The sequence below is a fragment of the Brienomyrus brachyistius genome, chromosome 10 (assembly GCF_023856365.1).
Source record: "Brienomyrus brachyistius isolate T26 chromosome 10, BBRACH_0.4, whole genome shotgun sequence".
Taxonomy (NCBI): Eukaryota; Metazoa; Chordata; class Actinopteri; order Osteoglossiformes; family Mormyridae; genus Brienomyrus; species Brienomyrus brachyistius.
In genome coordinates this window covers 10,090,596-10,118,586 of record NC_064542.1, presented here as the reverse complement: position 1 = coordinate 10,118,586, position 27,991 = coordinate 10,090,596, and the positions used below count along the sequence as shown (strand labels likewise).

At 42.4% G+C, this 27,991-nt stretch overlaps 3 protein-coding genes across 7 annotated transcripts in view; 2 read left to right on the top strand and 1 right to left on the bottom strand.

Moving 5' to 3' along the window:
• macrod1 (mono-ADP ribosylhydrolase 1) overlaps positions 1–2,429 on the bottom strand; it is a 71,266-nt gene extending 68,837 nt beyond the window's left edge. Inside the window, exons 1-2 of one of the 4 annotated variants that reach the window (XM_049027858.1) lie at positions 1,695–2,429; positions 1,151–1,246 (exon numbers count right to left, since the gene is read on the bottom strand). In XM_049027858.1, the coding sequence (XP_048883815.1) occupies positions 1,151–1,246; positions 1,695–2,169 (571 nt within the window). In that variant the 5' untranslated portion in view covers positions 2,170–2,429. The remainder of the gene's footprint in view (positions 1–1,150; positions 1,247–1,694) is intronic. The other 3 variants (XM_049027857.1, XM_049027856.1, XM_049027860.1) reach the window with 3 other exon arrangements.
• A 226-nt stretch (positions 2,430–2,655) lies between these two features.
• stip1 (stress-induced phosphoprotein 1) lies at positions 2,656–13,883 on the top strand. The gene is made up of 14 exons (XM_049027855.1): positions 2,656–3,120; positions 4,260–4,469; positions 4,573–4,714; positions 4,817–4,958; positions 5,874–6,039; positions 6,119–6,245; positions 6,339–6,441; positions 7,288–7,408; positions 7,492–7,588; positions 7,794–7,918; positions 8,482–8,518; positions 8,617–8,720; positions 11,091–11,263; positions 11,779–13,883. Exons 1-14 carry the CDS (start codon positions 3,112–3,114, stop codon positions 11,849–11,851), a joined length of 1,629 nt encoding a protein of 542 aa, XP_048883812.1. The 5' UTR covers positions 2,656–3,111; the 3' UTR covers positions 11,852–13,883.
• A 454-nt stretch (positions 13,884–14,337) lies between these two features.
• Positions 14,338–25,609, top strand: LOC125750283 (fermitin family homolog 3-like). 2 transcript variants are annotated; one of them, XM_049027853.1, is made up of 15 exons: positions 14,338–14,572; positions 15,955–16,079; positions 16,491–16,724; positions 17,839–17,955; positions 18,032–18,200; positions 18,353–18,455; positions 19,578–19,685; positions 20,753–20,884; positions 21,370–21,419; positions 21,631–21,755; positions 22,033–22,139; positions 22,541–22,756; positions 23,005–23,129; positions 23,848–23,989; positions 25,171–25,609. In XM_049027853.1, exons 2-15 carry the CDS (start codon positions 15,956–15,958, stop codon positions 25,348–25,350), a joined length of 1,932 nt encoding a protein of 643 aa, XP_048883810.1. In that variant the 5' UTR covers positions 14,338–14,572; position 15,955; the 3' UTR covers positions 25,351–25,609. The 2 variants fall into 2 exon arrangements, with proteins under 2 accessions (XP_048883810.1, XP_048883811.1); XM_049027854.1 differs by lacking the exons at positions 14,338–14,572; positions 15,955–16,079; positions 16,491–16,724 and having other exon boundaries at positions 17,839–17,951.
• The last annotated feature ends 2,382 nt before the right edge of the window (positions 25,610–27,991 follow it).

The following is a 27,991-nucleotide window of genomic DNA, read 5'->3' as shown; positions in this document are numbered from 1 at the left end:
TTTAAATCAGCAAATGTTGAAAAAATGTTTGTTAAATAAAAAGTACTGCAATAAATTAATAAATGAATGCAAAGTTTCAAAATACAGATTAAAAATCATGACAGACTCAATCACAATTTAATGATTAGTTGTAGCATTGATACAGCAGGACAAGATCTGCACTATATCCATCAGGGGGAAAAAAAGACATTTTCAAACCTTAAAGTCTGAAAATCTATTTTAAGCTGTTCTAAGGATCTGCAGGAGCCCTTGGCTTGCAGTTTATACAATCAATCAGCCTATCCTCACCTATGTTCTTGAGCTGTAGGTAATGCATGAAAGAACAAGGTTGTGAATACAAGTGGCCAAAATGAGGTTTTGGCGCAGTGTTGCCAGACTCACTCTCTGTGAAAGATGGAGTACTTCATAAATCTGAAGGGAGGTTACAATATTGCTGCAGCTCATTTGGATCAGGAAGATACAGTACTTATGGTTGGGGCATCTTATAAGGATTCCATCTGGTCAGCTCCCAAGGGAGCTGTTTTGGGATTGTCCCAGTAGTTGGAGGCTCCAAGACAGATCCAGAACAAGGGATTATATCTCCCTGCTGGCTGGGGAACATCTGGGATCCCCCAGAACAAGCGTGTGCCCTTGGAAAGAGGGGTTTGGTGTGACCTACTTGGCATAGTGCCACTGTGTCCCTCACCAACAGAAGAGGTGTGTGGAAATGGGTATGATAGTGTGATATTCCAAACTCTTCTACGAAAACATAGATAACACTTCAGTCATGCACCCACCTGTACAATAACGTGTAATATGAAAACACAGCATCCCGATGCATCTGTTTTTTGAACTAGTTTTTCTGCTGTCTTTGAAGTCTATCCCAGAACCTACAGGCTCAAGTAGGGAACAACCTAAGTCAGGGCACCAAGCCATTTGTAGAGCACACTGACACATGCACACCTACAGGCAATTTGGAGTGTGGGGGCAAACAGGATTACCCGGAGAAAACACCACAATGACACAGGGAGAACATGCAAACTCCGCACATCTGACTTGAGACTTGAACTTAGGTCTCTGAGGTGTAAGGCAACATTGCTAAACACTATGACACCATGCCACCCCACTGCATCCCAATATCTACCATAAAGTAAGTTATTTCTGATCTCACCAGAAGGGGTCCAGATAGGGATGCTCTTCGGGTGCAGCACACCTGACACCCTGCACATTGCCTGCCTCTGCTGCTGTGTTGCTGAAAGGAGCACCTCTGGAAGGGGAGAAGTTAACGGAGTTGCGTTCATTATGCAATCCCCGATTAAATTGTGGCACAGTAATACTAGTAAACAAAAATATGTATTAAAAAGTACACATGGTAGCCTGTTTATATGTAACATTTGCACCACGTTTACTTGTTTGCTTTATATGTACTGTCTTTGCATTTTGTCCGTTTACATTTTGTTTTTTTCGATATGCATCAGAATTTTCATCTAGAATCAGTAGTGTCCATTTTAATCTCAACCGTATATGGCGTACAATAAACATTGTGTTATATATGTTATCACGCTTGAATGCATTCATTTTCACACATTTCGTGACCTTTAAGTCTGAAAATCAATTTTACTCTGACAGCTAGGTACAAGTGTTCCTCGTTGTGCAAAAAAGCTCGGCAGCCCCCTCTAAACTCTCCCAAGAGAAAGGTCAGGGGTAGCACTGACTTTTGGCCTCTTTCCAGTCGGAGTCAGGGGAATCCAAGTCAACGGTGCTGGCCCCGGAGGTCATGGCGAGGAGGGAACTCGAATGCAGGGAGGCAGTGACGGCGGACAGCCCAAAGGCGCCCAGCAGAGCCCACACACCCGGTCTGGACAACAGCGTTCGCCTGTTGCTCAAAGATGGATTGCCGCTGATCGGCTGAAAAACCGTTGACGAAGCCGCGGAACTAGTGGAAAATTTAGCAGCTTTCCCGGGATTTATGAACCCGGAGTACAGCGCAATTCGCTGGTTACGGAGTCCGGGGAATGCCAAGCAGTCTAGCTTACTGACGAAACGCTGCAACGGTACATTTGGTGTAAAGATTACAGATTTAAAGCCGGGAGCATGCAGAGAAGCACAGCTCAAACCCTGGGTGTAAGGGAGCGTAGCCAGTGCAATACGGCTTTTAGCGCGGCAGGCAAATGACATCCGAAACGCCATGGTAATGACACGGACCCGAAGGGCAGCCGAACCAGCCTCCAGCTGTCAGTATGGCGTCACCGAACAGCGCGAGCAGCTCGTTAGCTAAACAGCTATCGCTTTTGGTTCGCTAAGTGAGCGCCTGGCGACTCCTAATGGGGTAGGAGGAAGGTTGTAGTTCATAGGTCATAAAATACAATCTTAGTCCAAATAATTTCATGAGCAGCGTGCGGTCAGTGACACCTGCGTGTAACGGCGTCTTAGCTTCCTAATAGAAAAATCATTTATACAGTTCCGTGACCTGAGGGTATAAACAACGGTTGAAGCACATCTAACGAATTAAATACTGAATATGGAGTTTAATTTAAAAGAAACTAATGTGGGGTTATTCGCTTCGTTTAAAGCGTGATTTCGAAAATGACAACTGGTGAATTACGTTTTGATAAGCAACGAATATATCGGTTTTTTTAATTATTTGTTATGTTTCCCTAAACGTGCGGCCACAGAAAATGCTAGAATGTAGCGGAACAAATCTGTAGCTAACTTTACTTGGCCAATCGTGAATGCCGAAGTTTCCAGAAGACTGGAAACTGATAGGTCGAGAAGTTTCGACGCAGGTCCCGCCTCCTTTGCTTATGTATGGATAGGACATTTTTCCTCGCACCAACCGCGCCCCGCCCTGCCCTGCCATTAGCCAATGCGCCGCTCAGGTTGTTTACCGACTGACAGCTTTTCTTTCCAGTCAGACAGAGAAACAGCGCATGCGTCATCACAGAAAGCCCGGCGGTTTTCGGTGCGGCTGTAAATGGAGTGGCAGGAAACGTTATTGATGGGTCTAACTCCCAATGAGGGCTCAGTTAGCCCTCGACTTCCTTGACTCTGAGCGGCTAATTAATATATTCGTAAGGGAGGGGCCACCGCATAGTCACCTCACAGTAGCTTCTGGAACCTCATGGTAGCACGATGGCTAAGGTATGTGTGGGTACCGGTCGGCATTTGATTTTTAAGTAAAGGTTACGTGTTGCTTCTTAAATTGTAAAACGTTTGCGTGCTCATTAATCAGAAGCTCAAGTTAGTTAATTTTCTGGCTCCTGTTTTGATTTTGTTTCGTGAGTCGATTGAAAACCGCATTTCGCATCTCTACGGACGTTAGTGAAAAAGATGCATCTAATAAGTTAAGTATTTGGCTTGCTTGTGGAATTGCGTTATTTATATTTACTGTGTATTTTTTGGTCCTCATCTGAAATGGTATTAGTCTAGCTCTCGATCATTTTAGTGTTGGACTAGTCGGTAGCTACCTGTGTATCTATGCGCTGTGTTAAAGTAGGAAGGCCATGTAAATCGTGGTAGGTCGATGAAAGGCGTCCTTTTTGTGTGCTCCTGGATGCCTGTGAGCTCCCTAACGTTATAGGTTAAACGCGGTTGCATAAATTGAGCTGCCTTTGCCAGCTGGCTCTCTGGATGTCGTAGGCTGTCACGGTGTTTCTACAGGGCCAGTCGCATAACTTATGGCTCTTAGCAAGCTGTTCATTCAGCTGCTGCAGTCACACACATGCCTGACTAGCGAGATTTCTGCAGCCTTAAGCTAATATTTCGAGCTAGTTATATTGATAAATAATTAGGAGTCAAAATGCTCCATAGTCTCTCTGCTGTGTGAGAAAAGGCGATTGTGTTTCATAGCTGCTTCCAGCATTTTTTTAAATACGACACTAGGTGACAGTCAAAACTGTCCTTCATTATTGAACTGTGGTTAGATGTTAACTAAATTCTTCACAAGCTTGTTTCTGTGTGATTAATTTTGTCCTCAACTAATGTCTGGTCACAACATCAGTTGCATTTCTTGTAATTAAAATAGGATGAACTTTATCGATCCAGGGGGAAATTGTGCTGTTTAATTGGGTTGTAAATTTCCTTGTCTACTTTATTCATGTACTTGCTTTTTATTCACATGCTATGCATTTTTTTGTGTGTGTGTGTCTGTCTGTCTGTAATGTTTCTCCTCCTTTTGCGTACCCCTCCATTGTTCATCACCACACACCTCTTGGGTTCCCTTGTTTGTATCTCACCCTGTCACCTTCTCTGGTGTTTCCGCCTTTTTTTTTCCTGACCAGGTGTCAGAGCTGAAAGACAAAGGCAACAAGGCACTGAGCAGCGGCCAGCTAGATGAGGCGGTGCGTTGCTATACGGAGGCCTTGACCCTCGACCCCTCCAACCATGTGCTATACAGCAACCGCTCGGCAGCCTATGCCAAGAAGGGAGATTATGAGAATGCTCTGAAGGATGCTTGCAAGACGGTGGAGATCAAGCCTGATTGGGGCAAGGTAGGTGGTGTCGTTCCACTACAGATTCATAACTGCTGGCTTCATTTGTCCATGTTTTGTATTGAGTTCTAAAGCCAACCTATGTTTTTCATTGTTTCCTAAGGGCTATTCTCGCAAGGCTGCAGCATTAGAGTTCCTCAAGCGATTTGAGGAGGCCAAGGCGACCTACGAGGAAGGGCTCAAGCACGAGCCAGCCAACCAGCAGCTGAAGGATGGACTTCAGAACATGGAGGCGCGGCTAGCAGGTAGAGGAAACGCAGCAGTTGTCTGAGTGCAAGTGTTTGTGTTTGTCGATTTATTCCCTGCAAAACGTAAGGTCTTAATGAAAGATGTTGCCATCTTTGTAGAGAAGAAGATGATGAACCCTTTTGCCATGCCCAACTTGTATGAGAAGCTGGAAAGTGACCCTCGAACCCGCGCACTCCTGGCAGAGCCTGGATATAGAGAACTATTGGAGCAACTGAGGAACAAGCCATCTGACCTTGGCACGTGAGTTGTTTGGGGGAAGCTGTTCTAATTATTGGTTTGAAGTGCCTTAAGCTTTTAGAAGTGAAACTCTTTAGTTTGTTGTCACTCTGTTGTCATGGAAACTGTTTCACAGTCAAGAGTGGCACTTAATAGGCTAGATATTTGCATATCATCCACATCTAATCTGTTATATTAACTAAAGTTGAATGCATGTATTGCACGAAATTAAGCCTTTCATTTAGCTGCTTGAATTGATCTTTACAAATTCCTGCAGGTTTTTTCACAGATCATCTTATGGTTTAATACTGTGTTAAATATTTTGTAGCTGATATGCTTTGACTGAAGGTAGAGGAGCTTTCAATTGCTATAGATATCCTGTGATTTTCATTCTCTTCATTATACGACTGTATAAGGACTTAAACTATCCCTATTTAGTATTGACAATGTGCTGCAGGTGGTTGGTGGGGCTGCAGACTGGTTTAACCAGCCACCCGAACGCTTAATACAGATAGCTGTACCTGAAAGGTGTAACGCCGTTCTGTTTGCAGCAAACGGCAGGTTTTCAGTCCACGCTTTGCCATGCAACCACGTCTTCAGGTGTTTTTTAAAACTAACCCGTTTGTTTGAGTTCACTGGCCGTGTTCAGGGATCATTTCTGTGGCAGAGTGATGTCTTTATAAAGCTTTCCCCAAATGTGTGTTGTATTGTTGGTTCTCTAGATATTGTGCAGGACAATGTTGGTGCTGATTTTGCTTTTGCTGGAGTTCCCTTTAAATCTAAAGTTAAAAACCATTTTCCTGTCTTTTGCTACCAGCTATGAAAATATGTGAACTGAAAGTTACAGCTAAAGTGCTATTTGTGTACCGGCTGTATTGTATGTGTTTGCCACTCATTGATGCCCCGTGCTGCTTCTCCCTGTCTCCATCCTCCTTTTAGGAAGCTGCAGGACCCTCGGGTGATGACCACACTCTCTGTCCTGCTGGGCTTTGACTTTGCTGGGGCTGAGGAAGATGAAGAGGAGCCCACCCCTCCACCACCCCCCAAAGCAAAACCGCAGCCTCCCCCACCCAAAGAGGAAGACCTGCCAGAGAACAAGAGACAGGTACAGACTTGCAGATTGTGCTTCTCTATGCTGGTCGATGATGCTGACTGAAGAGGAGCCGCTCTCACTGTATTTCCAGGCTCTGAAGGAGAAAGATCTTGGCAACGAGGCCTACAGGAAAAAGGACTTTGAAACGGCATTGAAGCACTATGAGGCTGCACTACAGCATGACCCCACCAACATGACCTACCTTTCCAATCAAGCAGGTATCACATCTACAACCCACCCATGAATCCCCTTCAGGAGACCTAAAACTGGTGACATGCTGATGGCTGGTACGCCTGTCTTTGTCTTGTCAGCTGTATTTTTTGAGAAGGGCGAATTTGAGAAGTGCCGAGAGATGTGCGAGAAAGCCATCGAGGTGGGCCGGGAGAACCGGGAGGATTACAGACAGATCGCAAAGTGAGTCTCTAAGCGGAGGATGACCGTGACTCCTGGGTCAAACCTGCCTTTTTCAGAACTGTATTTTCTCAATTTGTTCACTATTGGCAGAAACTTACAGCTTTGGCAGCTAATTGAAATATTCTGGCATCGAGATTGCTTTATCACTGTACGTATGTTTAATGATAAATAGTAACTTAAAGCTCTAGAACACAAGTGTCTGACTTGACAGGCTTGCATGTTCACATTTTTATGCTAACATTTTTCGGTTACAAGTATATTAAATATTGCAGTGTTGTTTCATTTAATAAAGCTAATTTAATAGTCATTTATATAGCACATTTAAAAACAGGAATTGAGCTTTCCAGTTTAGAAAGAATGAACAAATACTGCCTTAATAGTAAAATATATATATATATATATATATATATATAACATGCAACAGTGAAATATATATCAATAAAATAACACGAAAATGTGCATACAAGAAATAAGAAAATAATACACGCATGCATACACACAACCTGTTAGGTATTCACTTTGATATTTATGCTTTGTGAAATGAGGACTTTGTATTTTATAGTAACACTGAGAAAAGGTTCTTGTTATCTGGGTCTTTTTTGGCCTTAAGCTTTATAATCCAGTCTTTCCCTACAGTCTTCAAGGACCCACACCTGGTCCACATTTCTGTTCCCTGTGAGACAGCCCAAATTTTGCTCCCTCCTGGGAGCAGGAAGGGAGCGAAAATGTGGACTTTGCGGGTCCCTGGGAACCAGATTGGGAAATGCTGTTATAACCTTTTTTTTTTTTTTTTTTTTAAAGGTGTTGATTAATTCCTGAACTTCTCACCTCCCCCCCCCCAATTAGGGCTTATGCAAGGATTGGAAACTCCTACTTTAAGCAGGAGAAGTACGCAGATGCCATCCACTTCTATAACAAGAGCTTAACTGAGCACCGCACCCCTGAAGTGCTGAAGAAATGCCAGCAGGTATGGCGATGTCACTGTCACCAGTGTCCACTGCCCTAGCTCCATGACCCCTAGATGGTCTTTAAATACCCTTGTTCCTCCAGGCAGAGAAGATTGTGAAGGAGCAAGAAAAGCTGGCCTACATCAATCCTGAGTTGGCCTTGGAGGAGAAGAACAAGGGGAATGAGGCCTTCCAAAAGGGTAGGGGGCAGCAGATTCACACCTCGTAACAACTTAACTTTTAGAGGTCCGCACATATACACCTGTGGGGGTACTGGTAAAAATGGGGTGGGGTTCTAGTTTCTAAAGTCAGTGGCTGGTTGGTGACTCGTTACGAATGACAGTATGTCTGTGGTTTTGCCTAATTTGTGTTCTATTTCTGTACCACATCTCCTCCTCCCTGCAGGTGACTATCCGCTAGCCATGAAGCATTACACAGAGGCCATCAAGAGGAACCCCCAGGATGCCAAGCTGTTCAGCAACCGTGCCGCCTGCTACACCAAGCTGCTGGAGTTCCAGCTGGCCCTGAAGGTAGGGCTTAGTGCCGCAATCGACACTCTAATCGTCTTAGAGAAGATCTTGTGGTTTTCCCTGGGATTCATTGCTCATTGATCGCATGTTATGCAGATGATACTTGGGTTCGTCTTTCCTCCCTCCCTGCTCCCTATCAACTTGGACTGTCTGGCAGGGAGCCGGGAGGGAGCAAGTATGCGGACAGTCTGCAGGTCCCCGAGGACCAGATTGAGAAACACTAGAAAGTCCCTTTAGCTTTAGTGCTTGCAGGACTGGCAGTAGGCTGAGTTCATTGCTTGGATGCTTGAAGCTATATTGGCAGTGTTCTGCTAATCATCCAAGGGGATGTTCTTTGCTGAATCACAAGTGACTGGTGCTTAAATAGCAGAACGGTGCCACCGATTTGACTAAAACACTGAAGGATCTGTTTTAAAGTAATTGTAGTTTTCAGCTCAATCTATTCGTATTAAAGTAAGTTTTATTAGCTATGAATAAGTACATATGGGTATTTTTCTTGACCTTTACCTGAAAGGTAAAAGCTTAAGGTAAACTTGACCTTGCTCATCCTATTCTCGTTGTAGGACTGTGAAGAGTGCATCAGACTGGAGCCTTCTTTCAGTAAGCTACTACCACCCTGCTCGTGGTCTTAAGTCATGATTGTCCGCATACTGCCATTCCTTCTTGTCTCCATCGCACGCCTTGTTTTCTGCTTTCAGTAAAGGGCTATACGCGCAAGGCCGCCGCCCTGGAGGCCATGAAGGAGTTTAGCAAAGCTATGGACTTCTACCAGAAAGCCCTGGATCTTGACTCCAACTCCAAGGTACCAAGACTCATTAAGCTTAGTGTATACTTCACTTGTATGTGTGCCATTTCGCTCCGCACAGCGTGGGCTTTTGCATAGATGTTTGTCCAAGTACACATCTGGTCGCAGTCATCGCGTTGGTACAGCAATCCTATTCCACCAGGCCATCAGTTTGACATACACGGCCGATGCCTGATATCCCACCTCTCCCGGAAGTTTCTGGGAGTCTCCTGCAAATTGGCAGCAGCTCCCTGACACCTGCAATTGAGTCCTGGAAATCAGTCACTGGTAATCGGATAAGAAATACTTATACTTTAAATTCTTATTAAAGATCAATAGTAGCTATTCAAAAGAGAAAAAGGACAGGTCTCTTAAAATGACACTCAAGCATCTCATTGGTTTCCTTTTATAGAAACCTTTTCAATGGTTAAACTGCATACAATATCAAAAAAAACTAAACCTTTGGTGCATTTTGCAATTTTTTGCATGGAGCATGCTAAACTTAAAATTAAGGAATTAACAAATATTAAACTTTCAAACAATTTTGAATCATTTCCCAATTGAATTAACATACAAATAATATTGTGTAATGTTTCATAAAGGCTGCCGGGCAAAATGGGCCTTCCGGTTTATTTACTTCTTTAGGAAAGTACCCACCTCGCAAAAGTATCCAGTGATCAAAATTGATTTTCATCCACAAAACAAGCTTAGTTTTTGCGATATTTGCCCAATAATAACTATATGTAATGTGCCATTCATGCTTTGCACTTTATGGAGAGTGATACTGGGAGTAGTAACAAAAAATATATATATATTTATATAGGTAAATATTGACGAACAGAATGTCATTGAAATAAAATAACTTCTAAGTAATTCACGATGGAGACAAAATAGTGTGACCGAAACACTTAGTGTATGTAAAAATACAGACATTAGGGTTATGTGTTTTTTTTTTTTTTCTTCATTTTTGTCAAATTAATAGCTTAAAATATTTTGTGGCAATCTTGGCATAAATTTGGTAGTAAATTCACACTGAATTCGTGTGACCAGAAGAGAGCTGTAAACTGATATTTTAATAAAGTGTATTAACATGGTAGCAATGCTGCTAACTAGTCATGAAGCCATTAATAAGCAGAACAGCTTAAAATGTAACATTACACGGAGTCTGTATTAATTGACAAACTCTTTAGTGAAACGGGAATGTTAGCATCGATAGCTAGCTGTTAAACTACCTTCGTTCCTAACTATTAATTATGATAAACATTAACAGATAATGTTGAGCACATATATAAGCAAAATTATTGTATTAATGACAGCTAATGTATCAAAATAACATTTTGTTAAAAAGCATTTATCAACATGCCACTTAAAGTGCTTGGTAAATAATGGAAATGAACGTGATTCTATGCCGTGAATGTCAACGTTTCTAACTATTTACCGTCCCCATGACCCAGAAGTTTGCCGGAAATTTCTCCACCATTTTTTTTACAATGGGTCCCTATAGGAGTGTTGACACTGTGTTTCTCCACCGCTCTGCTACACAAAATGCAGCATAAGCACAATGTGCGACAGTAATGATCCAGTGGAACACGGTGATCACTGAGCAGTACATAGTCCTGTGGATTAAACAAAGCATCGAAGCCAAGAATTTGCATCCAATTTTTTGCAATCGAGTTATTTGACTTACTTGAGTTGTGTTCATACTTTGACTGCAACATCTTTCTTATTCATTCTGGAATGCAGGTTTAAGAACATTAGAAATTTGCAGACGATAGGAGGCCATTTTGCCCATCAAGTTCGTCCGGGGAGAACTCGACTAATACCTCAGCAGAGGTGGCAATTTCAGGTCCAGAAAGTAAAAATCCAGACCAGCATTTTGTTTCAACCAACCAGATGAGCACTATGTGACTGACTCTATGCTCAGCTGGTTGGTTGAAACAAAATCCTGGTCTGGATTTTTACTTTCTGGACCTGAAATTGCCACCTGTGTAGCTCAGATAAGATTTTAACGACCTTTACTCTGATTTTTTAAAGGTATCCATGGTTCTAGTTAGTGTAGTGCAAATAGGAAGACTATTCCGTATTCTAACTACACGCTGTAAAGGTGCTGGGTGGGTAGACCAGTCTGTTTTCTAAACAGTGACGTTTTTAAGAGAAGCTTTATCTCATTACATACTTCTGGGTTGATCTGTGGGATGTGGCAATCCACATATTTGAGTGTCTATATAGACATGGCAAACAATCTGGAGGTGGTAATTGTTAATATGAAAATGAAATTTAGTCAGGTGGTTTTCTGAATTGTCCAGAAGTCAGATTTGATCTCCAGGCTGAATTGGCTGGCTTGGTATCTGAGGTAATGTGGGACCTGTGGGTGTGCAAACCCTGCAGGAGGCCTCGGAGGGGCTGCAGCGTTGCCTAGTCAACCAGGCGATGCGCAACGATGACCCTGAGGATGTGAAACGCCGGGCCATGGCCGATCCGGAGGTGCAGCAGATCATGAGTGACCCGGCCATGCGTCTCATCCTGGAGCAGATGCAGAAGGACCCCCAGGCACTTAGCGAGTAAGGAGGGCTCTACCTTCATGGCTGCTTTATTAACGGTTGTTGGCAACTGGTTTGAAGGCACTTTCCGCCTCATTATTCCACATAGACCCAAGTTCTGTTGCCTAATAGCAGAGTGAATCATAACTCTGCAATGTTAATTTTATTACTAGATTCACTAATTTTACTTGGACATCTAGTTCAGTAAGTAATTATTAGTCAGTCATCCAGATGCATATGAATTTGTGGTTCCATCATGAATTAAATGTAATGAAGTCATTGAACCTAAGTTTTATTTTTACTAAATGGCAAAGCCAATCAAATCCATAGGCCTTATCAGAGCTGTTCCTAAAGCTCAGTTGTTAACTCTTAAATTTATTGCGTACTTGCAGTCGGTAGCATAAATGCTCTGATGTAAGAGCAAACATGTATAGCCCATTTAAGAATGCTGTGTTGTGTATGGATACTGTGTAGTCATCATATAAACACACACAAGGGGAAGCTAGCCATGTTAAAGAGCTCCTCTTCCCGTCTAGCCACCTGAAGAATCCAGTCATTGCTCAGAAGATCCAGAAGCTCATCGATGTAGGCCTGATAGCCATTCGGTGATTGGAGGGAAGCCAAGTATGGTTCAAGCACAGGACGAGATGACATTGAGGCTACAGAAGAGCAACGCAACCCCCTTCTCATCTCTTACCTCCATCAGACATCAAAATCTCCAGTCAACCCAGTTACTCTCAGCCAAAACAGTGTTTTATGGCAACAGCAGCCAGTTGCAGAAGACTTAATGATTCACATCCCAGAATTTCTAAATATTTTGAAATGCATGCTTTAACTGTTATTGAGCAGGGGTTAATTTTGATTTTGTAGGTTTGTCATTTTAAGCCAGACAGTTATGCTTACTATAGCAGTCAATTAGATTTTTTTCTTCACTATACGCGCTCATCTGGAGTTGCTGCGTGATTACAGCAAATACTCTATAATTGTATCTTGTTAAAGTGAATCATAATCCCACTTTATATCTGTGATTTCTCCCCCCCCCCCCATTTGAAAAAGAAAAATATCAGTTCTCTGAACATTTTCTTCTGCCCCTTCTTGAATTGTGCAATTTCATGCATTGATCATGCATGAAAGAAGCATATTGCTGTTTGATCCTAAATGGTTGTTCTTTTGTCTTTGGCTAAATGATCTTAAAGATGCTTGAGCTAGCCCAGTATCTGGCTGCAGTATGAATGTGTGGTTTTTCTTTTTTGTATTTTTTTTTATATACATATATAAATGTAATCGGACCTCAAAAGGCAATGTTCTACCTGGATGCTGTGTTGGCCCGAAAAATGACATCGAGGAACGTTTCACAAGCTGCTCTGCCCTACCCTGGTTGCTTTCACCCACTAGATGGTGCACTTTACCTACATTTTAACTAGAATTCTTGTACATTTTGCACCACAACTACACAGAACTTCTGTATTTCAGTGAGACTGGGAGAGGTAGTGCTTGTTGCCAAGCCACACTGCAATATTTATGACATGTTAGCCTAGCACTTAATGATTGGTTCCCTCTCTGGAACATTTGAAAGTCTATATGATTTTCCCAGGTATAGCTATATTGTTTTGTCATTTATACTAATGCAGTAATGGGACTTCAGTCAAGCATGGGCTATGAAGATGTGGTATTTTTGCACTTGGGCCTTGAACCACATTTTGTTTAACTTGGTTTTGACATTGATGCTGTAATGGGGTTTGCTTATCAGTAAAAGGATGCCCATTCTTAATTTTCATTAATATCGAGTGATTTTGCGTTTAATTTTTATTTTCTAAGGAAACACAAATATAATTTCACAGCTGACAATTGGTGACCGTGCTACATATTTCTATGAAAATTTTGGGTTCAGTTGCAGTGTCAGGATTAAGTCTATGAACCCAACAATTTGTAGCACTTACTGGAACAGGCTAACTTAATGATCTACTTCATGTTAGAATAGTAAGTGCAATTTTTGTGACTGATTGTATTCCAGAAGTCACCCGCTTCCATTGAACGGGGCCTTCAAGCACATGCTTGTCTCGCACTGCATTATTAAACTTCAGCCAACCCAAAGTGAAGAAGTTCATGGTTGTGCTGGAGGGGAAACAACTTTGGTCAGAAATACTGATTGAAGGAAATCAAAAACTTCCAACAATCTTCCCCGATTCACTGTAAATTAGGCTTTGCTAGACCTTAGAAGAGCTGGGATAGTATAAGCGCTTTCTATTCACCTGTATCACTTTACTATATTAGTTGTCGATCCAGTGCACTAGGTATAGATAGGGTGTGTCTATGTCCACAACTATGTCATAAAAATCTACGTTAAGGAAGACAACTGGACACTGTAATCTGGTTTGCTGATGGAATTGACTTGGTGAGATGAAAATACAAGCCGGTAGGCTTAAAAAAGAAGGGCGAAAAGAATGAATGCAGTGACATTCCACATAAGCAGCGGTCTCTTAGGTTGCCTATTGCCATTTGGAATCACTTCTCATTCTTTGTATTGTCTGTCTAACCAACTGCTAGCCTTTCACATGCCTTTCAATGCTCATTACTGCTTCAGCAAGACTCATTCGGAGTGTTCAGGTTGGTCTTTGGGTGTAATGCAAAAAAAAAACAAGGGAAATGGCAAGGAATGGCAAGGCACCACGTTGAACAATCGGAGGGTCTGTTGTATTGCTACGAATTGCATGATTGTATTTTTGTCAGCAATAAAGTAAATGTAACTGCTGGAAATGCTGTCTTACCCATATAATAGGCAGATATGGAACTTCTGAAATACAAGGTACTGCTTGTTTTTGTTCCTGGTGATTCTTCATTTCTTTTTTTATAAATCCCAAATAATTGTCATTGTATAAAGACTTCCGTAAGAGGTGATGCTATGTAATGCTTAGTGCAAGTGGATTTAAATATAGTTTAATTATGAGTTAATGCTAACATCTAGCAAAAGAAGGTACCAAGAGCTGCTTCTTCCTCAAACTCCGGAAATTCGTCTGTAATCAGTCTATGATCTCCACTGATGATACATGTGCCTTGCAGAGGGAAGACACTCCCATAGACCCCTAAAAAGTAATCTCTTGGTGACACACAAACATATAGCTCTTGAAAAGTTCAGTACGGAAGTTGATATCAGAGGAACACAGTCTTGACACAGAAACCACAAGTAGATGTAGTGAGAGAGCGTTCAAGGGGAAGTGAGAGATACATTGGTCAAAGCTCACAAAGAGAACGCAACGACAGCAGAGAGCAGGCGGGGGACCTTCCTGGGGGGTTCTAAGAGCAAGAACTTCGTTCAAAAAACCAAAAAAGGTAAGACTTATCCAGATTTGAAGTGGCCGATTTCGGTGTTTTTCGACACAGATGGAGAATGAGAGATGTGTGAGAAAGCCGTGGTAGACAAGCCCTAACGTTTTAGGACGTCTTGCTCTTTATGGCCTATTCTGGGCAGTAACCAGTCATCCCCTAGATGATATTTTGCACAAATTTTGTTAAAGGCCAATGGAGACTTACTATAGTTACTAGTTATTAGTGCATTTTTGGGTGACCTGGGGTATTTAGCAGTGCAAAGACACGATTGACTTCGCACCGTAGGAAATGAGAGCTGAAGTAAGGAGTGGCCTTTTCTTATATTCCCCGTGTATCGGCTCCCCACTATTTTTTTTTTGCCGCGCGTCCTCTTTAGTTGAATCATCTTGCAATCTATCAAACCATATTTTAAGAAACTACATGCTTGTTTTCAGTATTTGTATAGCTGTTTCTTAAAATGAGTTGTATGACAGAACCATTCGCACCGTATCGTCTGTAGATAATTATGAAGTAATGGCGCCTGTAAGATGTTTTCCCAGATGAATGGTACCATGTTAGACCAAAAACGGCTACATTCGGTCCCTAAACACGATGCTCGCGTGGCTGAGCGCCTGGGGTGCAGGGCATCTGAGCTGCACTGTGGGCCTTGTCTTGCGATTGGGAAGCATGGGTCACTCTGATAGTGGGAGCTGGAAACAGGAAGTGGCCGTGGGCTGGTGACCAGTGCTGTCATGTGAAAAAGTAGCCATGGATTCCTGAAAATATGGCTCGCCTTATCCAGGCTTTAGGTTGATACGGTGTCAAAACAGCAACATCAAACTGCTCAATTCCTACTATTAAAGCATCATCCTTGGCAAGGAAATGGTTTATTTCTCCATTAATGTGTTGGTTAAAAATTCCTGGGTTAAGCTTAATGATCAATTTATGGTCAATTTTAATTGTGTCTGAAACATCAGCCTGGTGATTTGGCATGAAAATACCCATAATAATGTTAGTGAGGTGATTTGTAATTCAAACTCAACGTACCTTGTAGTTCTTGAACACTGGAGGTGATTTCAGGAGCAGGAGTGACGATGCACAGCCAATTTTTTATACGTGGTATATGGTGTTCAGGTAATATCAGCTTGCTGATGTGTATAGTCTCCAAAAATACTGGCAGATGAAGGAAAACTGAAAATTAATTGTTGTTGGCTCTGTGATGGCACACAGAGCACTTAGTCATACAGTTATTGTCAAATATAGAATTAGAATTAGGTGAAGTTATAGTGGATTTATCTGTTTGTACGTATCCTACTGTATTAAAGCAAAGGACAAACACAGGATGAAACCAGCAGCAGGACTCAGATTACATGGCCCATCCACTTCTTTCTTGGTGACTCTTGCAGAATGGCCGTGTGGGACCTGTCTGTCACGGTGGAGGAGCTCGGTCCGGAGGCTCCCCCCCTCTCCATCAGCGTGACTTCGGACCTGCACATCGGTGGGGTGATCCTCAAAATCGTGGAGATGACACGTGAGTCCCCAAAAGACAGCAAACACGTCCTCAGTCTGTCACAATAATGTCATGAACCTGATCCAGTCATGCTTTACTTCTAGGTTTGTCGGGACGTTTAGCCAAAAAGGAGCTTTTCTTGTTGATTTCCTCTCTGTTAAGTGTGTTTTGGTGGACTGGCGATCCTAAGGGTTCTCTTCAAACTCTTTCTTTAATTAGCACACAGTTTTACAAAAAAAAAACACTGTTAAGATATATTTTATATATATTTATGCTCCATGTTCTGGCTCCCTTGCAGCTCCCTACCAGGAGCAAAAACATAGGGGTCCCCGAGAAGCAGGTTGAGATACACTGGTCTTGGATACAAGTCTTTCAGCCTTATAATCTTATTTTTAATGCTTTACTTAATGCCCCCCCCCCCCACTCCAACAGAAATCAAGAAGGACTGGTCAGACCACGCCCTCTGGTGGGAGCAGAAACAGCAGTGGCTCCTGCGGCCTGCCTGGACCCTGGATAAGTGCGGCATCCACGCCGATGCGCGGCTGACCTTCATTCCCCAGCACAAGCCCCTGCGGTTGGGCCTGCCCAACGGGGCCGTGGTGAGGCTCCGGGCCTCCTTCTCAGGGCCCCTCTTTCACTCGATCATAGGCATCTGCAGAATCCTGAGTAAGTACATGGATAAGGCTCTCCATGTCAAACACGTTACACAGTCTGCACTGTATCACACTATATTACAAAAAATAACCAATCAGTTATTTTTGTGTACTTTTGTTTATTTGGCATTTTTACAAGCAAAGTCATCATCGAGTGTTTCACATCAGTACATTTTCCAAAGACGACCAAAAAACAGAACAAAATAAGTTATTCCCTGAACACCTCAAAGACCACCTTCCATCCATAGACATCTTCTGTCTGTGTATCCGATACAGGGTCGCAGGGTCTTCATTATAGACCACACACAGGTACAGTCACACACTATGGAGTAGTCAGTTTGGATAACTGTGTGTCTTTTGACTAAATTACACATTATTAAATATAGTGATTTTCTGGTTAGTGTTCCTGCTTGCTTTTGACTTCCATCCATCCATTTTCCAAACCGCTTATCCTACTGGGTCGCGGGGGGTCCGGAGCCCATCCCGGACGCAATGGGCACGAGGCAGGGAACAACCCAGGATGGAGGGCCAGCGCATCGCAGGGCACATTCATACACACCATTCACTCACACATACACTCCTATGGGCAATTTTAGCAACTCCAATTGGCCTCAGCATGTTTTTGGACTGTGGGGGGAAACCGGAGTACCCGGAGGAAACCCCACGACGACATGGGGAGAACATGTAAACTCCGCACACATGTGACGCAGGTGGAGACTCGAAACCAGGTCCCAGAGGGGTGAGGCAACAGTGCTAACCACTGGACCACCATGCCGCCCCCTGCTTTTGACTTAGAATATACAAATGTCATTGTAATACATGTGTACCTATATAAACAGGTAACATAGAGCAGCAGCTACACCATCATCTCTGGAGGAAAGAGGCAACAGAGAGGCCCACTGAGTCCATCCACTATGGGCCATAATTAAACAAAAATGCACACATAATATAAAAAACACTACAGATTGCCCCCACAATCCTATGTATGACTGTCTTGATTACGTCTGATCTAGGTCATGTCGATTTCTATTACCAGTAATGCCTACCAGTTCCCAGTCATCCTCTTCTGTATGTTTTGACCCTTATTTTCATCGTGACGGATCTTGTGTTCTCCATATTCCCGAAAGACATCCGTCACCCCGAGGAGCTATCGCTCCTGCGCCCTGTTGAGGAAAAGAAGAAGAAAAAAGACAAGGAGCCGCCGGAGCAAGTGTATGACCTCACGGAAGTTCCCCTGACAGTAGGTGAGGGACGAAGCAGGGCTAGATTCTCCGCCGAGTAAAGAGAGAACAGTCTGTAACATGGCATTCCACCCACCAGATAATATAGCCAGCCTCCACAACGGCATGCCAGTCCACTTTGCCATCTCCCCAGAGACGGAGGCTGCCTATAAGATGCTCTCCGTGAGCCAGCCACCGCCTGCCCCCGAGACCATCGCCAAAATGTACCGTCCCGCCAGTGTGGTGGACAAAGCACACATCCACAGCAGGTGTGATGCAGGCTGTGACGTCGCCTAGCAACTGGCCCATCTGTCTTTCTGATTTTCTAAGTATCCAAACCTCCTTCAGCATGTGTGCTTGATTGTGTGCGTGAGAGAGAACCTCTCTCCCTGGGCTTTTCATAAACTCACAAATCTCACAGGTGGCTGGACTCCTCCCGGTGCCTGATGCAGCAAGGCATCCAGGAGAACGACAAACTGTGGCTGCGTTTTAAATATTACACCTTCCATGAACTAGAGCCTAAGGTATTGCCGCTTCCTACATGTGTATGTTATAAGGAGAACTTACTTAAGGAGAACTTAAGGAGAATTCACGCACTGTTTTGATAATATGTTGACACATTCCAGCTGTGATACATTATTCTGGTTTTTTAGTTTTTTCTCCCGTTTTCCATTTGGAAAACTACTATATTGTTGCCGTCCAATGAAAAACGGATATCTCCAAAACCCCATCATTTAAGGAGCGTTAAATATACGGATTTTTTTCTGAAACTACTTTAGAAAATAAACCTAAAACAATGTAATGAGACACCTTTAGGACCACAAAGGGAAATCTATCTTTACACAGCAGTCAGTGAAAAGTTTCATGTTTTAAATAGACTTATTTTTAGAACTGAAAAAAGTTGAAGTTAAATATCACTAGATAAAATATCAGCAGCTAAGAACTGTTCCTCTGAGACAAGTGTGTGCTTAATTTAGCTGAGACTTGTTACCAAGAAAAACAATGATTGTTATGCAATTATCTGTAAGGAAAGCTGGTATAGTGTCTAGACCAGGGGTCACCAACATGGTGCCCGCGGGCACCAGGATGCCCCCAAGGACCACATGAGTCGCCCGCGGACCTGTTCTAAAAATAGCACAGCTCACGAGTGAGCCGCATCTAAATTTTAATTTTATCCTGTTGCTATTCTTCTTTAATCACATTTACATTTATATAGATTTGAAAATGACCATATCTAAAAAAAGCATTTAAAACATGTGTATTATACATGAAGTTTAGGAGGGCGTTTCAAATTGGTAGCCCTTCATATGGTTCAGTACCTGTGAAGTAGCTCTCAGTTTCAAAAAGGTTGATGACCCCAGGTGTAGACTAAAGGCAATTGTAAGAAACGTGTGAAATATGCTATTTCTTTAAACATACACAACCTCCCTCTGACCCCTGCTATGACTATGTTGGTGGACAGATATGGTTTTTATTTGAAAATCTATCACTATTTGCGTCTGACTGATCATGTGACCCCTACCTGTAATGTCATTGGTTGGAGATCTGGATCGAATCCCACATGGGTGTTATGTCTATGCTCTTTGTTCAGTCTGACTGTTACCTGCAACACTCTGAAGCTCCATATCTCTGTCCATCTCCCTTAGTACGATGCTGTCCGTCTGACCCAGCTATACGAACAGGCCCGGTGGGCCATCCTCCTGGAGGACATTGACTGCACAGAGGAGGAGATGATGCTGTTTGCTGCCCTGCAGGTGATAGAAGGAGCTTCATTATCTTAGTATGCAGAAGAAACAACATCACCCAGCAGGCATATGTTAACTTGCAGTGCTATGTCATCAGGAACTCAGTGTTTTCAAAAGAGATCAGATATAGTCAATTTGACAATATATGTGACTAAAAAAAGTGCCCTACCACTAAAAATAAGTAGAAACAGTAACACCTTAAGTAACACTCTCTATGAATGCCATGTGTACAAGAATCTGTGAATACATTCATAACACATTATAATGCATTCATAAAGCATTATAAACATGGCTATAAATATTTATAAAAAGCTAAACATATCATAACCATGTTTATTATGCATCATGAATGTTTTATGAAGCTCTCATCTGTAATGCACTATAGATACCTTCAAAATGCAGGACAAGGCATCCTTAATTTTTAGAATAACCATTTAATGATGCATCATTTATTTGTTATTTGCACGAGTATGAGTACAGGTACTTTGTAATTCTTCTCTTTGCCTGGTCCATCTTGCTCTCTGTAGCTTGGAGGGGGGTGACCATGCAGGGTCAGCCAATGGTTGGTACCCCTAGAGCTGTTAGGGGGAGGGGTGTTAGGCACTTGCTTAAGGGGCCATGGACATGTGACTCTTTTACTGAGGCTGGTGGCTTGAATCGGCGACCTTCTGATCAAGGAATCAGGGGCTTAGCCCACAGAGCCACTCATGACTCCCATTGCATAATTCATTATGAAGATATCTATGGTATATTATAGATGAAGTATTATAATTCTATGATTATATATATAACATTATAATGCCTTATGACTGTCAATAGAAGATTCTGTAACGCTTCAGTACGTTTCTCACCAACCATTATAATGCATTACGAAGGTATCCATAATGCATTATAGATGAAGTATTATAACTAACATTATGATAATACCTTATGATTGTCAATAGAAGATGTAGTCATTAAGTCTCACACCGACCATTATAATGTATTACGAAGGTATCCATAGTGCATTATAGATGACAACTTCAAGTTTTTGAAGGAAGTATAGTAATGACAGATTTGGTGTCTGTCACACACAGTACCACATCAACAAAGTCTCGCAGTCGGAGCCCCAGGCCATGATGTCTTCTCCAGCAATGGATGACCTAGAATCTGCCCTGCAGTGCTTGGAGGTCAAAATGGAGGGCGAGAGCAGCTGCATGGACATGCTGGTCAGTCACTCGGCTCTTCCACTATGTTATCATCCACTAGCATAAGAGACTCACCGGTAACAGAGATCAAAGGAGATCACACTTGGGGTAATAACACCATGAACCATGTTTTTCTAATTAAAGGTAAGTGGTTTTTGGTTATGTGTACTTATATTACAAATATGACTGCAATACTGTATGCCATAAATATTTTGGGCTTGAGGAATTAGGAATTAGGAAAACACTTGAGGAAGCACAAGGAATTAGAAATTAAGTGTTAGTTACATACTGATCCCATGTTTGTTTATCATTAATCAATCATAACAGTCCATGTATTTCATGCAGTTACTATATTTGTTCATTATTCGTGCACGACTAGAACCTGAGTTACTAAGTTACTTGTGCCTTCTCAAGTGAAGTGTCGCTTCATTGTTAACGAAGGGCAAAGGAGATGGTGACTGTGGGGTGTAGCACCAGTGAATGATCATGCTTTTCTACTTAAACAGGAAACCATGACAACAGCTCCTGAACTGCATGACTACTTGAAGATATTTCGGTAAAACTTCATAATAAAATGTTATGCAAACAAATGATTTCACAAGTCAACTGACATTACCGATGTTTCCCTGGTTGGATGTGTCCGTCTGTGTTAACTAAGGTTTAGCTGTTAAGCATTTATGCTTTAAATATGTCAACAAAACAATATATGGAGAAAACAGATACAGGTTATTCATTTTTTTCCTTCTCTTTCTCTGACATTGATGCAGACCAAAGAGGCTGACACTCAAAGGCTATAAGCAGTACTGGTTTTCATTTAAGGACACTTCAATCTCTTACTTCAAGAGCAAAGAGGAAAGCATTGGAGAGCCCATTCAGAAGATGGACCTAAAGGGTACTGAACACAGACACCGTTTCTCCGTCTTTGTGAGGGATTCACACAGACACGATCTTTAAAAGAACGAATCCTAATGCCTCAAATAAAAAGGCCCAGAGTCTTCAGCTATTTTTTAAAAAAAAACTCTATCCACTCACACTGTAAGGGATATACTGACACACAGGGCTGGACAAAGACATATAATTTGCATTGAGACTAACATATCATCATGTGTGACACACACACATTGCAAATTAGAACTGGAATTTGTGAGTGATGCTTCATGATCCACCAGGCTGTGAGGTCGCGGGCGACGTGAATGTGGCAGGCCAGAAGTTCTGCATCAAGCTCTTGATCCCGAGTCCAGAGGGCATGAACGAAGTGTATCTCCGCTGCGAAAATGTGAGAGGGCGACGCCCATTTATGACTAAAGCGAATGACTTGGGAGTCATATGGGTAGATCCCAGGAACACTCTGCACACCCACAAACTTTATTTCAAAATGCTATAAATCCTATAATCCCCCTGTTCAGCAGGTTTTTTGTTCATAAAATTTTGCACGCAGAAGAGTTTTTCTATATCCTGAGAGATATTTAGTCTTTAATATCTGTTAGCTATTAGCAGTTTTTTAGTAGATGCTGTCGTTCAAAGTTTACAACATCGCACCAGATTATAGAACTGGGTATTGAATTGATTAAAGGTTAGGATCAGCAAACTTTTGTTTAGTTCACATTCTTAACCAGCAAACATGCCCCCCCCCCCTCAAAAAGGCAGAGACTCATGGGTATATTCTGCCCCCAACAGGAGCAGCAGTATTCCCGGTGGATGGCTGCATGCCGCCTTGCTTCCAAGGGCAAGAACCTGGCGGACAGCTCCTTCACCAGCGAGGTGGAGAATATCCAGAATTTCCTCTCCATGCAGCGCGCCAACCCTGGGACCACGTCCGCCCAAGCCGACGACAACATCAACACCCACAGCCTGGTCTCCCCCCGCTACCACAAGAAGTACAAGACCAAACAGGTCTGACATGATCCTACACTCATGAAAATTAATTCTTTTACTGTTCTGTAACCCTATTGCAGCATGTTCTTTGATGGGGAAAAGGATTCTAAGGTCACTCTTTTTTCATTTCCAACGCTACAAATTATTCAGTATTCATATCTCTCCAAAATCCTCGAGCTGACTGATAAAAAATGATTTGAATGATTCAGGATGTAGCTTAAATCTCACCCTGAGCTCCCACTAACAACTAAATGTCCCTCCTCCAGTTAACCCCTCGCATCCTGGAGTCCTATCAAAATGTGGCACAGCTCTCCCTAACTGATGGCATCCAGAAATTCCTGCAGATCTGGCAGGCACTGCCTGACTTTGGGGTGTCCTACTTCGTGGTGAGGTAGGCTGGCTGTCCTAGGACCACATATTTCACAGTTCTAAGTCTAAATTAGTCTCATGGGTAAACGTAAAATATTTGGAATATGTTTAGCTTAGGGGTCACACAAACTCATGGTGTTGCATGGTGTTGTGAAAGTGCTGCAAACACAGCCCTGTTGTGTGTGTATACTGATACCGACAAACATCAGGGATGCAGAAGACAAATGTTCCACAATAGAATGAAAGACACAATGTATCACTATTGTATTAAATCTTGCCACTACATGGGATTCATGTCCAAAGAAAACCTGCATTTTATTATTGACCAATATAAATTCCAGATATAATATTTTCTGTATCACTTTACAATAAGGCTCCCTTTCGCCACTTGTAAATGGTAGTAACTCGTTAATAACAAGAAAAATGTGTTATAACTTGTTTAAAATTGTCTATTAATAATTTACAAAATGTTACCGCCTAATTAATAACCAGATTGTAAACCATTCGTAAGCTCTATATACGGGCAGCCTTATTGTAAAGCGACACCATATTTTCTGCTTATTTCATTCATAAGGATGTCAGCAGATAAGGTTTAACACATAGGTTTGACAGATGAAGTCAGGATGTAGTGTAGTGTTATGTTCAGGGGACAAAATCATCTCCAGGCACGATCCCAGTTCGGCATGATCTGCTTTATGCATTACAACAGAGGGCTAAAGAAGTGATTCCCCCCCCACCAGGTTTAAGGGCAGTCGGAAAGACGAGGTCCTCGGCATCGCTAACAACCGGCTGATCCGCATAGACCTGGGTGTAGGGGACGTAGTGAAGACCTGGCGCTACAACAACATGAGGCAGTGGAACGTGAACTGGGACATCCGGCAGGTGGGCTGTATTTCTCTATATCGGAGGGGCAACAAGTCATGGGAGCGTTACTGAAATTGGGAGGGACGCACAACCCCAGACTCTGCACCCATGGGCCCATTACATTGGCAGTAATGAGTCTGGATGAGCACTTCTGTCAGTATATACACTTTGTTGAGAAGCCTTGGGATGCTTGCTTAATTCTGTAAAAATGCTGCAAATTTATTGGTTCCATAACATAATTGGTTCCACTGACAAGCAATGTTTAACATATCCGCAAATGTGTTCTGCACAGACACTTAATTTTAATTTTTAAGTGTCATCATTTTTAGACAGACCCATTCAATTCTGTTCTATTTTGCTATTAATTACAATTGTCATTGGCTCCCAAAGGGATACTAAACACAAATGTTTGGTGTTTTATGTTACTGCAAAGGTGTTACTAATCAAAAAATCGCCCAGTGAGACTCGGCAATGAACTTTATAACTCAGAACAGCACTTTCCTAAGTATAATTTGGTTTTCAGTTTATTGCTGCTTGAAATGATTTCCTTTAAATTGGTTGTTTCAAATGTGGATATATATATATATATATATATATATATATATATATACATATGAATGTATGTATGGAAGCTTCTGAGAACCATCTCTAAGGTCACATCAGAGGCTGAGCTTCTACTGTGGTTTGAAGAGTAACTCCTGACTGCTATATGCTTATTGTCAAACACTCTGCAACCTTTAACATCAATATAGCACTATACACTAGTTCAGTGCTTCCCAGTCCGGTTCTCGGGGATCCACAGTAAGTCCAGGTTTTTGTTCCCTCCAAGCTCCCTACCAAGAGCAAAAATGTAGACTGTGTGTGGGTCGCCGAGGACAGGATTGGAAAACACTGCTCTAATTGACTGAATACAGTCCATACAGTACTATTCTGATTATTTTACCCTGACACTTTCTTACATGGAGCAAACCCAAGGCTAAAAAACAAAGTGATTATGATTGCTATACAACCCAATATGCATGTGTTCTGCAGTGAGGTTGACTCATATTCAAATAATAACATGATACTTTAATCATGTTCATGTCTTCATTTGAGGTTTGTACTATATACTACAGTAGCAGAAAGCTGGATACACAGTTGTTAATAACACTCACCCTGGTATCCTGTTACTAACCTCCATCCTTCCCATGTTCCTCCAGGTGGCCATTGAGTTTGACGGCAATGTGAACATAGCCTTCAGCTGCGTGACGGCAGACTGCAAGATTGTGCACGAATACATTGGCGGCTACATATTCATGTCCACCCGCGCGCGTGAGCAGAGCGACATCCTCAACGAGGAGATGTTCCACAAGCTAACCGGGGGACACGAGGCCTTATGAAAATGCAGCAACCTGTCACATCTCTGTTCTCCAGCGGCCTTGATTTTCTGCTGAGTCATTCACAAGCCACCAGTCACAGGGTTTCATTTTTTTTCATTTTCGTTTCTATATCAGCATCATTAAGAATGTTTAATCCGTGTCTATTTATAAACGATTTACAGTTTAACACTTGCAGTGATGGAGGAGAACGGTTTATAACTTCAACTGTATGTAACGTTTGCATTTTCACACCTAATAAAATAAAAAAACTGCATCCGAACTGATGGACTATTATGAGGTGAAACATTCTGCAACTTGATCATTTTTTATCAGTTCTAGTAATGGCATTTAATAAGTTTCCTAAAGGGCTGGCATGGATTAGGTTTTGCTGATTCATGTTTAGGCGATAAACTTGAGAGCTTAGAGAACATTATGTTACAACGATACCACTGAATCGAGTCTGCTGAATGCAGAAACCAATCTTTCAATGAAAACGTTTGAAAGTTTGAAAGTAAATTACAGAATGATTTGCACCTGAAACAAAATGAAATGATGTACTATAAAGGTGCACAATCACCATGCAGCCCCTTACAGTTGGAATTATCTGGATTTCTACATGCAAGGCTCGTAATATTTGACATGATCTTTATTCAAGTCATAATAAAGTTTTATTTAACAAACAGCACCTAGACCAAGGGGGTGGCATGGTGGTGCAGTGGTTAGCACTGTTGCCTCACACCTCTGGAACCCGGGTTTGAGTCTTCGCCTGGGTTACATGTGTGTGGAGTTTGTATGTTCTCCCCATGTCATTGTGGGGTTTCCTCCAGGTACTCCGGATTTTCCCCCCACAGTCCAAAAACATGCTGAGGCTGATTGGACTTGCTAAATTGCCCGTAGGAATGCATGTGTGAGTGAATGGTGTGTGAGTGTGCCCTGCGATGGGCTGGCCCACCATCCTGGGTTGTTCCCTGCCTCATGCCCATTGCTTCCGGGATAGGCTCCAGACCCCCCGCACCTAGAATATTTTATATTGCTGTGAGTTTTTTGAATGAATGCTTTAAATCCAGGTCACTGATGTAAGTATGTGAATATTTAGTGGAACCTCCTTTATTTGCCTTAACCAAAAGCTTTCAGTATCTTATAACCAGACATTTGCAGTGATTTTGAAAGAACTTCTGCTTCAGACAACGCATGTTTTTGGATGTCTTATTTGTACAGTCTGCTGCAGATCACTGGATAGAATTTAGAGGTGACTGAGGTCACGAACCTATCTTGTCCATTGTTGCTTACTTACTCCTGTGTTTGGATCATTTTGCATGACCCAACTTCTGAGTATGGGATCCCAGGCCATTGCTCTGAAATCCATCTGTAGAACTTCATTATATACACTATATGGACAAAAGTATTGGAATACCCATCACTGAATATAGGTGCTTCATGCAGACCCATTGCCACAGGTATATAAAATCAAGCACCTAGCCATGCAGTCATGAGCTCAGTGAATTCAGGTATGGTGCTATCATAGGATGCCACCTTTGCAATAAGTCAGTTTGTGAAACTTCTTCCCTGCTAGATATTCCCACGATCAACTGTAAGTGGATCCATTTAGGAGCAACAGAAGTTTGGTCACAATGTGGCAAACCAGGTAAAGTAAGAGAGCAGGGTCACTGAGTGCTGAGGCGCAGTGTATGTAAAAGTTACCAGTGCTCTGTTGACTCAATAACTGCAGAGTTCCAAACTTCTTGTGGCATTTACAAAAAACTGTGCACCAGGATCTTCAAGGAATGATCTTCCATGGCCGAGCAGCTGCATGCAAGCCTCACATCACCAAGTGCGGTGCCAGTCAGATGGAGTGGTGTAAAGTCACTAGGGTCTGGAGCAGTGGAAATGTGTTCTGTGGAGTGACGAATCACACTTCTCTATCTGCCAGTCTGATGGATGAGTCTGGGTTTGGCAGATGTCAGAACGTTACCTGCCTGACTGCATTGTACTGATTGTAACACTGGGTGGAGGAGGGATAATGGTATGCAGTTGTTTTGGATGGGTTGGGCTAGGCCTCTTAGTTCCAGTGCAGGAACTAAGCATACCAAGACAATTTGGACAAATCTATGCTTCTACCCTTTTCTGTTCCAGAACAATTGTGTCATCCCAGTGCACAAAGCAAGGTCTATAAAGACATAGTTGGGTGAGTTTGGCGTGGAAGAACTTGATTGGCCACAAAGTCTTTTGGGATGAACCAGAATGGAGATTACGAGCCAGACCTTCGTGTCCAACATCACAAATGCTCTTCTGGATGAATGGGCAAAAATTCCCACAGACACACTCCAAAATCTCGTGGAAAGTCTTCCCAGAAGAGTGGAAGCTGTTATAACTGCAAAGGGTGGACCAACTCCATATTGATGCCTATGGATTTAGAATGGGATGTCATGAAAGTTACTGTGGGTGTAATGGCCTGGTGTCCCAATACTTTGTCCATACAACGTAGTTTCATCATACCCTAAATGACTGTAAGGCACTCAGGCAGCAAAGCAGCCTCTTACCACCATGCTTCAGTGACAACAGCTTGTTTGACGTATTGCATTTTGATTGACTAAGGGCAACATGGCTTTAGATAGTCTTGGGTGAGCAATAACGCACTGGCTCTGTGGGGTCACGGTTAAAA

Excerpts from the sequence above, each read along its gene's own strand:
- LOC125750283 (XM_049027853.1), top strand. The coding sequence starts at position 15,956 with ATGGCCGTGTGGGACCTGTCTGTCACGGTGGAGGAGCTCGGTCCGGAG. Across the intron at positions 16,080-16,490 it reads CAAAATCGTGGAGATGACAC|AAATCAAGAAGGACTGGTCA; the intron begins GTGAGTCCCCAA and ends CCACTCCAACAG. Across the intron at positions 19,686-20,752 it reads TGCTGTTTGCTGCCCTGCAG|TACCACATCAACAAAGTCTC; the intron begins GTGATAGAAGGA and ends TGTCACACACAG.
- stip1 (XM_049027855.1), top strand. Across the intron at positions 6,040-6,118 it reads TGCCAGAGAACAAGAGACAG|GCTCTGAAGGAGAAAGATCT; the intron begins GTACAGACTTGC and ends CTGTATTTCCAG. Across the intron at positions 11,264-11,778 it reads GACCCCCAGGCACTTAGCGA|CCACCTGAAGAATCCAGTCA; the intron begins GTAAGGAGGGCT and ends CTTCCCGTCTAG.